General features: G+C 44.0%; 2 protein-coding genes across 5 annotated transcripts in view; one reads left to right on the top strand and one right to left on the bottom strand.

Annotated features, from left to right (window-relative positions):
• Window positions 1-87: 87 nt before the first annotated feature.
• On the bottom strand, window positions 88-3,258 carry idi1 (isopentenyl-diphosphate delta isomerase 1). Of its 2 annotated transcripts, none has more exons than XM_035741627.2 (5): window positions 3,068-3,258; window positions 2,567-2,745; window positions 1,991-2,083; window positions 1,742-1,872; window positions 88-1,493 (listed from the first exon to the last, which is right to left on the bottom strand). In XM_035741627.2, exons 1-5 carry the CDS (start codon window positions 3,214-3,216, stop codon window positions 1,176-1,178), a joined length of 870 nt encoding a protein of 289 aa, XP_035597520.1. In that variant the 5' UTR covers window positions 3,217-3,258; the 3' UTR covers window positions 88-1,175. The 2 variants fall into 2 exon arrangements, with proteins under 2 accessions (XP_035597520.1, XP_035597521.1); XM_035741628.2 differs by having other exon boundaries at window positions 2,567-2,742; window positions 3,068-3,255.
• A 44-nt stretch (window positions 3,259-3,302) lies between these two features.
• LOC118361584 (WD repeat-containing protein 37-like) overlaps window positions 3,303-11,804 on the top strand; it is a 34,962-nt gene continuing 26,460 nt past the window's right edge. Inside the window, exons 1-3 of one of the 3 annotated variants that reach the window (XM_035741624.2) lie at window positions 3,303-3,444; window positions 4,471-4,605; window positions 5,183-5,370. In XM_035741624.2, the coding sequence (XP_035597517.1) occupies window positions 5,224-5,370 (147 nt within the window). In that variant the 5' untranslated portion in view covers window positions 3,303-3,444; window positions 4,471-4,605; window positions 5,183-5,223. Of the gene's footprint in view, window positions 3,445-3,701; window positions 3,912-4,470; window positions 4,606-5,182; window positions 5,371-11,804 lie in introns of those variants that run through there. The other 2 variants (XM_035741623.2, XM_035741625.2) reach the window with 2 other exon arrangements.

Genomic DNA, 11,804 nt, shown 5'->3' with positions numbered 1-11,804 from the left:
TGAACTGAAGTGCACAAAGGACATTTCTGTTCAGTCACTGCAAAACATCAGTTACGTATGTTTCCTTTACAAAGTAATGAACACTGATGGAAATTGATGAACGCACTGTTGGATTTAATAACCGTTCAGGAATCCCTCTTACCTAATAAAGTTGGGGAAAGAAGGTAGGCTGAAGGCTGCACAGCAATCTGACTGACCAATGGCTATGACAGTCATTGCCTACTGTGTATGTAACAGGCCTCTCTCAATTTATCTGGGCCTACTACCCCGCCTGTGACCTGATTTTGGCTAAGCAATTTTTTTTTTCAGGGCATTCAAAATAGCAGATGCAAGAAAGCATCTCAAAAAAGGACTCTCACCCTGGAGCACAAAAAAAAAAAAATCACATTTAAAATGTTGTCATTGTTGAATGTTAAAGTAGTGAACATATGCATGGAGGCATTTTTACATCGTTGAATTAACACCAAACATGAAAAGGTTGAGGCACAGCAGTTTAACACATTCCTGAAACCCCCCCACACCAAATGAGCCTTTGAAACTAAGGTGGGTGTTTACTGCCACCTACTGTTCAATGCTGTGAAGTGCATTGTCAGGGGTATCTGGCTCTATTTAAGAACATATTTACTGGACAATTCTATTACTTGTAAAATTATTTGATTTCCTAATTAGATATTTTATTGAAGTCAAACGCAACAAAAATTCTGCTTATTCATATTAATACATTTACATTACTATACAATGGGAAATGGGAAACAGTGCCAGATCGCTAAAAACAACGTTCATAACAACCTTAGCCTCAGTGACAGTCAGGCACTTATATAGCTACTACATAAAACAAATGCTATACAGAACAAGCTATACAAAAATCATATCTCAATACAGCCTCATAATCATTCCTTTTTTAAACAAGAGTCAATTCCATATGATTTTCATTCCTACCACATTCTTTCTATTCAATTTACAGAAATCTAAAAAAAAGTATCAACTCTCAAACTCTAGTAAGACTAAAGTACCCTACATCCCTCATAGCAGCTTTCCATGTAAACCCCACGCAAACATTGTCTGCATCCCAAATGGTACCTTATTCCCTATGTAGTGTACTGCTTTTTACCAGGGCCCCTAGGGAATAAAGTGCTATTTTGGGAGGTAACCAAAGATTCACATCCCACGCAGAATCACATCCTGTGTATTTTGTCATGATCCATGAACTGTTTGAGGTTCTGCAGGTTGTCCCACCACTGGAACAGGAAGGTCTCTGCGATGAGGCTGAACCAGGGCGTGATCAGTAACTCGTTGTTCTTGGCCTTCTTCAGCATCTCTTTCAGCTCCTCTTTGGTGACATAACAGTGGGTCTTGATCTCGTTGGGGTCTGGGTTCACCTCTATGTCTTTCTGCATGAAGAGGATGTAGTCGATCTCATGTTCCCCCCACACACCGTCTGACTGGGCCTTGTAGTGGATACGGGTCAAATAGGTCATCTCCTCTGGTGGAACCTGAGGGTGAACCATTGGACATGATCAGAAGAAAGGGCAACTATTATCAAACATACAGTGGCTATCTTACAACATCATACATATCTCAAAGCTCTCAAACACCGTCTCAATACTATATACACTTCATAAAATAATGCCAGTTGCACTTTAATTTACTGTGCACAACTTACTAGATATTTACTAAGAAATTACATGATGAAATGGTGAGTACATTGTAATAACCTGGGAATAACCTATGAAAGCTGTACCTGATCCATGGGAATTCCCAGCTCTGCTTCCAGTCGTCTTGATGCAGCTCTCCTCACCCCGATGGCCTCTAGCTCCTCCAGCTCACTGGATGTGTGTAAGGGGTGACTGCAGCATGTGTTGGTATAACACCCTGAACAGAAAACAGGGAGGGAAACAAGTCATTATTCCACTACTGATCTGATAACCATAGGTATGGGTGCACACAAAAGTTACATCAGTGATTAAGAGTCAGCGGGAGGTTTACTGACCTGGAAAAGTGATCTTAGCATCAGATCTCTGCTGTAAGAGCAGCTTGTCTTCACTGTTGAACAGGAAGACGCTGAATGCACGATGCAATAAGCCTGGAGCAGAAGAAAGGATCTGATTAGTTACTGTTCAACATGACCGTGAGCTGCATGGCTTTGCAACACAGCTTTCATATGTGTAGTATATAGAGCAAATGTTATAGTGGGTTAAATCATCTACATTTCATATCTGACTCCACTTTAAAATTAGAGTTAAACAATGTGCAATGAAGTATTATGAATTTCACTGACTGAGATCAAGGCGAATGATTGAACTCACATACAAGGCATAACACTTAAGTTACACAGCATTATTATTATTATAGTCATATAGAGCTTTGAGAAGGGCGGACTGGCTCTTGATCATTGCGTTTTGGGCCAATTTGCCACGCGTCCCCATGGTGACAGAGAGTACAGAAATTAGGGCAATTACTCCATGTCAATGTGAGTTGCAACAATGTTGACCAACTTGAGATACACGTGGGGGTATATATCAGCAATAATCAGAAATGACACATAACCATAGGGCTGTCACTCTACCTTTGTCAATATTAGAGTTGAGGTGGCAGTTCTTTTTGCTGTCTGCTCCAGTCTTCTGGTCATTCTCATCAATAAGGATACACATCTCTGCCAGCAGCTGGACCTGCTTCTCGTCCAGGTTATCTGTATTAATTTCAGGCATCCCGACTGCAGACCCTCGCAGCTTTCTCACCTCACTGCTGAGCAGAACAACAATTTGATTAGCGGATGGGCGCATATAGGTTACAGGTTTCCCGACCTACATTGGAATGACTTGGTTATTGGTGCATATGACATTATATTTAGACAGGAGACTATTTGAAGATATAGTTGAATTCAAGTACAGTAATATGAGGCAAGAAGGCTCTAAATACATGCCTATGTAGGTTATTAATAGAACAGGCGCATGTAACGTTTAACGGAAGCACAATACACAGACACGAGAAACGATGCGTTTGCTGCTGCAGACAATAGCAAAATAGTAAACAAATGCATACATGTAAGTAAAAAGCCAATACCTACCTTGATATATTCCTCAAAGAGACAGACGTGGAGTGAAATATAGGATTTCTTGGAATGCCTAGTCTTCCAGAAACAGGTATATTTGGCTTTAACAAAGCCCGTCCCTCGCTGGACACCACCCGAAGCACCGCCCACAAGCCGCGCACCATCGCCAGACCAAAAACGAAGACCAATCAGATAGGATGGGGTCGCCAACACGCCATCGAACCACCTCCCGCTTTCAAGTGGAATTAAACCTTGGACAAGGACCTATCCACGTAGAATACGGTCTACACAATCGCTGATAAGAAAGCACAACTCCTTATAAATGCAGTTTCAGCACTAGAAATTATGTTTTACTTACATTCTGTTTCCGACGATTATCAGTACACACATTGGTAAGCCTCCTTGTAAATTTGCTTATCGCTGACGTTTGAGTTGATCATTGGTTCTTACAGAAACGGAAATCGTATTGGCTAGTGATGGGAAACGTATGCCTTATCACATGACATAGCAGCACTTGCAGCATCTCCTACTAATTTTTTATGAAAGCTACATCAGTTAAAACAGTCAAACGTATTAATTTGCAACGTTTTAGCTACTCACAATAGATTAGATCTTTGTCTGTGTCCCCTAACTATCTGAGATATCTCTACGACTGTCAAATCAAATAAGTAACTTTTTGACAATTCCTTGGTTGCCTTTCTCGTCCACCAAAGCCTCGCGTTGCTTGTGTCCCATGACGCTTGATTCATGAGCCGACTCGTATCATAAACCGAGAGCCAATTTTCTGGAAATATACGTGATCTCTCCCTTTATTTTTCTACGACCTTCAAAAGACACTTGCGTAGTTACCTTTTATAAAGTAAGTAGCTTAGTTAAGGTACTACTGTGTTGAAAAAAAAAATACTTCTCAGAGCCAGTTAGTTAGCTAGCTCGCTAACGTTAGTAGCGTAGTTAGAAATTGAGGCTAGCTAGCTGCGTTCTTCGTCTGAGTATGTACTCCAATTAACGTTAGTTAGGTACCGGTAGTAATGGCCTTGATATATAAGGCAGCCTTGCTAACCATAGCTACTGCTTGAAGGCCTGTCTGCATGACTATAACAGGTTGCATGCTAACATTATTAGCCTGCTAGTTGGCGTGTACTAACAAGCTAGTTACATGCCATTGGTAGCTAATTGACTGGTTCTCTCATAGCTAACTAATTCACATTGCTAATAGCTAATAGTAAAGCAACTCAAAATAAAACAACCCCTACTTCCGATGCAGCATCATCTCTATCAATACGTTGTTTCGCATTTGTTGTGTTCTCATTGCTGTCTTGTCTCTTTCGAATCCAAGTGTCAGATTTATAAGCAAATTGCTCTCCAGATCACTCTTTTGCCCGGTTATTGACATCTTGTTTTTCCATCTGTCTGTCCAGCCAGTGGTGTCTTTGAGGGCTTTCTCCATCAACTGTGGAGACTAGGCTACTGGCCACCCACATCATTGTGATCACCTTCATTACCTGCCAGTTTAGGATGCAACGATGTACTTGTCATGCTGCTTCTCACTAATGGTATGCATCCTTATTTCCATGTCCCAGGTTGTGTCCATAATATCACCCTATTCCATATCTATATAGTGCACTACTTTTGACAAGAGCACAGGGTTTTGTACTAAAGTAGGGCATTTTATACTAGGGAATAAAATGCCATTTGGTAGTAGTCTTGCTTTCTTTGGCTTTTGAAATGCTCACATCTTTTGCATGATTATATTGAATGTCTACTACTCTAGTATATGGACAATTGACTCATTCTCATTGTCCTGATAACTTGCCTAGATAGAGTGAATGTTTACTATCCTGTAGCTACACTACAAGGGAAGTCTATTAAACAGCAGTGCTATGACCAGAACAACAAAGCCTCTGGCTTTGTCTCAAATGGCACCCTATTCCCTTTATAGTGCACTACTTTTGACCAGGGCCTGTAGGACTCTGGTCAAAAGTAGTGCGCTATATTGGGGCCTATGGTTGAAAGTAGTGCACTATATAGGGAATAGGGTTCCATTTAGGACAGCCATTCTCCAGGCGCCAGCAGAGAGCAGTAATGTGAAACCTGACAGCCAGGGTTGAACCATGGGTTGTGTTTGCTCAGCCTCAGGTAGGAAGTGAACCGGAGGACGTCACAGAGGAGGGATGCCTGTAGAGAGTGGAAGCAGTGCCGCCGCCCGTCACACCAAGCAGAAGCGCAAGTCCCACAGCCTGTCCATTCGGCGCAGCAACAGCACTGACCAGGAGCAGCGCACAGTGACAGGCATGCAGAGAGATATGCTGGACGGACAGGTGAGTGAGCTGACTACCGCAGTAAACACACACAAAGTAAACACACACAGTAGACACGGTACCTTAATACACAAACGTACATGTGCACACACGCATGCTCTATCTCTCTTTCTCTAAAACATATGAACGTTTTAAAAAGCAGTTGGCTTGTATCTGCTTATAATGTTAGTTGTTAAGATGTAGTGATGTACTACTGAAATTGAAACCATTACAGTAAAAAATAAAAAATAGGCAATCATTGTATGTTGATTAGCATGTAAATTGTCAACCTGTTGTTGGTGGGAGGTTTGTTTCTGTAATATTACCAGGGAGAGAGGACAGTAATCTGACGGTTTTTGCGACTTGCTTTCTACCTGGTGTTGCAACATGGTTTAAGTAAGATGTACTTTCTCAGAGAAAGTGTAGACATACAGTACCAGTCAAAAGTTTGAACACACCTACTCATTCCAGGGTTTTTCTTTATTTTTACTATTTTCTACATTGTAGAATAATAGTGAAGACAACACTATGAAATAACACATATGGAATCATGTAGTAACCAAAAAAGTGTGAAACAAATAAAATATATTTGATATTTGAGATTCTTCAAAGTAGCCACACTTTGCTTCGATGACTGCTTAGAAAATAGTAAAAATAAAGAAAATCCCTTGAATGAGTATGTGTCCAAACTTTTGACTGGTACTGTACATCATGTTTCTCGTGGTCTCTTGGGGACCGAGGTGGATATTTAGCCTAGTTTTTTTATTTTGAAACGGAAACGTGTGTAGTTAGTCAAGTGTGTACACAGTGTGTGTGTGTAGGCTAGTTAATCAAATGTGTGTGCTGTTAGCCATGGTAGTAGCCTATTAAAAATCCTCCTTCAGAGAAGAGGATAAAGACATTGTCTACTTTAGTGCCAGAGTTGCTGAAAATACATGAATGTTAAATTATTGACTCAATACATTAAATAAGTGAATTAGCCTATCTCTATTTACAATTCCTGGCTTAATTTTTAAGTCAAATAAGTTAGTGATTAACCATACCTCCACAATCAATCAGATAGTGTCTCACATGTAAGGTCTATTTGGAATTCAAATACAGTTGATTTGTCTCTAACAGCAAGACTATGAGCTTTTTGATGAGACAGACAGTCAGGCACCATCTCTGATGCAAACACAGTGTTTGCTACCTCAGTCAGTGAGATAATAAATCCTAGGCATACTGTTTGATCAAGACCATCTTATCATTATACCAATAAAAAGGAAGTTGACAGCAGTACAGTACAGAAATTACGTTAGAATTTGTCCTCTCAATGTTTTGGGCGTTGTTAATAAATGGTGTAGGCTAGCCTCAAGTGTCAGTTGTCATGCCGAATAAGCATAACCTAGACCTAAGTATACTGGGGGGACGTTGTTTTCAGGTGACTGGCATCAGTTCTCTAGACAGTCCCTAGCCTGTCATTGGCCTGTCTATCCATTCTATTTGCTCTGAGCATACAGTAACAGTACCACAAGCTGCTGTTGTCTCATCAAGTTTTAATACCGTCCGCTTGTGCAGGTATGAGTATTCTTTTCATCAAGGCTCTCCATCTCCAGTACCGTTGGCTCATTGTTGACCGTATCCATCCGCCAGCCACTGTATCAAATCAAATCAAAATATTTGGGTCACATACACGTGTTTAGCAGATGTAAATGCTTGTGCTTCTAGTTCCGACAGTGCAGCAATATCTAACAAGTAATATATCACAATTTCACAACATATATCCAATAAACACAAATCTAAGTAAAGGAATATTTGGACAAGCAGTGTCAGAGCGGCATAGTGCTGAGTTACCGCCACTCTGATATCTAATAGTTCTTCCCGGCTGTATGTAATAGCACATAACATCTTCTGGGCTAACAGTGTAAGAAATAATACATGAAAAACAAAATACTGCAAAGTTTTCTAAGAACTAGAAAGAGAGGCTGCCCTCTCCGTCGGTGCCATCTTGGCAGAATCTACTACTACACTAGTGGTTAGGCCCTCATATCCTTTCACTCGCTAACCAAGGAGATCTTTATGCACATGATTGAGCAGCTTTGAAAGACTCAAGGGGCTGGCTGTTTGCTGCAAATTGCCTTTAAAAAAATGTATACATAGGGTGTTTACATGTGCCATTGACTGAATGGCGAGAGAGTGGTTAACCTCATTCTCACTCACTCTCGTGGTCTTGAACATGTTGGGTGTGTGCCAATTTAAAGAACTGAGATATAGGCTATTTGGTTTCCTCATGTCATATTACAGTTTAGTGACTAAGCTACAGTTGAAGTCGGAAGTTTACATAGACCTTAGCCAAATCAGAGTAAAAATTCCCTGTCTTAGGTCAGTTAGTATCACCATTTTATTTTAAGAATGTGAAATGTCAGAATAATAGTAGAGAGAATTATTTCTTTCAGCTTTTATTTCTTTCATCACATTCCCAGTGGGTCAGAAGCTGGTGTAACTGATTCAGGTTTGTAGGCCTCCTTGCTCGCACACGCTTTTTCAGTTCTGCCCACAACTTTTCTATCAGATTGAGGTCACTGCTTTGTGATGGCCACTCCAATACCTTGACTTTGTTGTACTTAAGCCATTTTGCCACAACTTTGGAAGTATGCTTGGGGTCATTGTCCATTTGGAAGACCCATTTGCGACCAAGCTTTAACTTCCTGACTGATGTCTCGAGATGTTGCTTCAATATATCCACATAATTTTCTTCCTCGTGATGCCATCCATTTTGTGAAGTGCACCAGTTCCCCCCCTGCAGCATAGCACCCTCACAACATGATGCTGTCATCCCCGTGCTTCACAGTTGGGAGGGTGTTCTTCAGCTTGAAAGCCTCCCCCTTTTTCCTCCAAACATAACGATGGTCTTTATGGCCAAACAGTTATATTTTTGCTTCATCAGACCAGAGGACATTTCTCCAAAAAGTACCATCTTTGTCCCCATGTGCAGTTGCAAACCGTAGTCTAGCTTCTTATGGCGGTTTTGGAGCAGTGGCTTCTTCCTTGCTGAGTGGCCTTTCAGGTTATGTCGATATAGGACTCATTTTACTGTGGATATAGATACTTTTGTATCTTTTTCCTCCAGCATCTTCACAAGGTCCTTTACTGTTGTTCTGGGATTTGATTTGCACTTTTCGCACCAAAGTACGTTCATCTCTAGGAGACAGAATGCGTCTCCTTCCTGAACGGTATGACGGCTGCATGGTCCCATGGTGTTTATACTTGCGTACTATTGTTTGTACAGATGAACGTGGTACCTTCAGATGTTTGGAAATTGCTCCCAAGGATGAACCAGACTTGTGGAGGTCTACAATTGTTTTGGGCTGATTTCTTTTGATTTTCCCATGATGTTAAGCAAAGAGGCACTGAGTTTGAAGGTAGGCCTTGAAATACATCCACAGGTACACCTCCAATTGACTCAAATTATGTTAATTAGCCTATCAGAAGTTTCTAAAGCCATGACATAATTTTCTGGAATTTTCCAAGCTGTTTCAAGGCACAGTCAACGTAGTGTATGTAAACTTCTGACCCACTGGAATTGTGATTCCGTAAATGATAAGTGAAATAATATGTCTGTAAACAATTGTTGGAAAAATGACTTGTGTCATGCACATTTACATTACATTTAAGTCATTTAGCAGACGCTCTTATCCAGAGCGACTTACAAATTGGTGCATACACCTTATGACATCCAGTGGAACAGCCACTTGCATCTAAATCTTTTTTTTGGGGGGGGGGGGGAAGGATTACTTACCCTTACTTACCCTATCCTAGGTATTCCTTGAAGAGGTGGGGTTTCAGGTGTCTCCGGAAGGTGGTGATTGACTCCGCTGTCCTGGCGTCGTGAGGGAGTTTGTTCCACCATTGGGGGGCCAGAGCAGCGAACAGTTTTGACTGGGCTGAGCGGGAACTGTACTTCCTCAGTGGTAGGGAGGCGAGCAGGCCAGAGGTGGATGAACGCAGTGCCCTTGTTTGGGTGTAGGGCCTGATCAGAGCCTGGAGGTACTGAGGTGCCGTTCCCCTCACAGCTCCGTAGGCAAGCACCATGGTCTTGTAGCGGATGCGAGCTTCAACTGGAAGCCAGTGGAGAGAGCGGAGGAGCGGGGTGACGTGAGAGAACTTGGGAAGGTTGAACACCAGACGGGCTGCGGCGTTCTGGATGAGTTGTAGGGGTTTAATGGCACAGGCAGGGAGCCCAGCCAACAGCGAGTTGCAGTAATCAAGACGGGAGATGACAAGTGCCTGGATTAGGACCTGCGCCGCTTCCTGTGTGAGGCAGGGTCGTACTCTGCGGATGTTGTAGAGCATGAACCTACAGGAACGGGACACCGCCTTGATGTTAGTTGAGAACGTCAGGGTGTTGTCCAGGATCACGCCAAGGTTCTTAGCGCTCTGGGAGGAGGACACAATGGAGTTGTCAACCGTGATGGCGAGATCATGGAACGGGCAGTCCTTCCCCGGGAGGAAGAGGAGCTCCGTCTTGCTGAGGTTCAGCTTGAGGTGGTGATCCGTCATCCACACTGATATGTCTGCCAGACATGCAGAGATGCGATTCGCCACCTGGTCATCAGAAGGGGGAAAGGAGAAGATTAATTGTGTGTCGTCTGCATAGCAATGATAGGAGAGACCATGTGAGGTTATGACAGAGCCAAGTGACTTGGTGTATAGCGAGAATAAGAGAGGGCCTAGAACAGAGCCCTGGGGGACACCAGTGGTGAGAGCGCGTGGTGAGGAGACAGATTCTCGCCACGCCACCTGGTAGGAGCGACCTGTCAGGTAGGACGCAATCCAAGCGTGGGCCGCGCCGGAGATGCCCAACTCGGAGAGGGTGGAGAGGAGGATCTGATGGTTCACAGTATCGAAGGCAGCCGATAGGTCTAGAAGGATGAGAGCAGAGGAGAGAGAGTTAGCTTTAGCAGTGCGGAGCGCCTCCGTGATACAGAGAAGAGCAGTCTCAGTTGAATGACTAGTCTTGAAACCTGACTGATTTGGATCAAGAAGGTAATTCTGAGAGAGATAGCGGTAGAGCTGGCCAAGGACGGCACGCTCAAGAGTTTTGGAGAGAAAAGAGAGAAGGGATACTGGTCTGTAGTTGTTGACATCGGAGGGATCGAGTGTAGGTTTTTTCAGAAGGGGTGCAACTCTCGCTCTCTTGAAGACGGGAGGGACGTAGCCAGCGGTCAGGGATGAGTTGATGAGCGAGGTGAGGTAAGGGAGAAGGTCTCCGGAAATGGTCTGGAGAAGAGAGGAGGGGATAGGGTCAAGCGGGCAGGTTGTTGGGCGGCCGGCCGTCACAAGACGCGAGATTTCATCTGGAGAGAGAGGGGAGAAAGAGGTCAGAGCATAGGGTAGGGCAGTGTGAGCAGAACCAGCGGTGTCGTTTGACTTAGCAAACGAGGATCGGATGTCGTCGACCTTCTTTTCAAAATGGTTGACGAAGTCATCTGCAGAGAGGGAGGAGGGGGGATTCAGGAGGGAGGAGAAGGTGGCAAAGAGCTTCCTAGGGTTAGAGGCAGATGCTTGGAATTTAGAATGGTAGAAAGTGGCTTTAGCAGCAGAGACAGAGGAGGAAAATGTAGAGAGGAGGGAGTGAAAGGATGCCAGGTCCGCAGGGAGGCGAGTTTTCCTCCATTTCCGCTCGGCTGCCCGGAGCCCTGTTCTGTGAGCTCGCAAGGAGTCGTCGAGCCACGGAGCGGGAGGGGAGGACCGAGCCGGCCTGGAGGATAGGGGACATAGGGAGTCAAAGGATGCAGTAAGGGAGGAGAGGAGGGTTGAGGAGGCAGAATCAGGAGATAGGTTGGAGAAAGTTTGAGCAGAGGGAAGAGATGATAGGATGGAAGAGGAGAGAGTAGCGGGGGAGAGAGAGCGAAGGTTGGGACGGCGCGATACCATCCGAGTAGGGGCAGTGTGGGAAGTGTTGGATGAGAGCGAGAGGGAAAAGGATACAAGGTAGTGGTCGGAGACTTGGAGGGGAGTTGCAATGAGGTTAGTGGAAGAACAGCATCTAGTAAAGATGAGGTCAAGCGTATTGCCTGCCTTGTGAGTAGGGGGGGAAGGTAAGAGGAGAGGAGTGGAAAGAAGGAGGCAGAGAGGAATGAGTCAAAGGTAGACGTGGGGAGGTTAAAGTCGCCCAGAACTGTGAGAGGTGAGCTGTCCTCAGGAAAGGAGCTTATCAAGGCATCAAGCTCATTGATGAACTCTCCGAGGGAACCTGGAGGGCGATAAATGATAAGGATGTTAAGCTTGAAAGGGCTGGTAACTGTGACAGCATGGAATTCAAAGGAGGCGATAGACAGATGGGTAAGGGGAGAAAGAGAGAAAGACCACTTGGGAGAGATGAGGATCCCGGTGCCACCACCCCGCTGACCAGAAGCTCTCGGGGTGTGCGAGAACACGTGGGCGGACGAGGAGAGAGCAGTAGGAGTAGCAGT

The sequence above is a fragment of the Oncorhynchus keta genome, chromosome 28, assembly GCF_023373465.1.
Source record: "Oncorhynchus keta strain PuntledgeMale-10-30-2019 chromosome 28, Oket_V2, whole genome shotgun sequence".
Classification (NCBI taxonomy): Eukaryota; Metazoa; Chordata; class Actinopteri; order Salmoniformes; family Salmonidae; genus Oncorhynchus; species Oncorhynchus keta.
The sequence above is the reverse complement of the archived record's forward strand: the minus strand, read 5'-3'. Positions and strand labels throughout refer to the sequence as shown.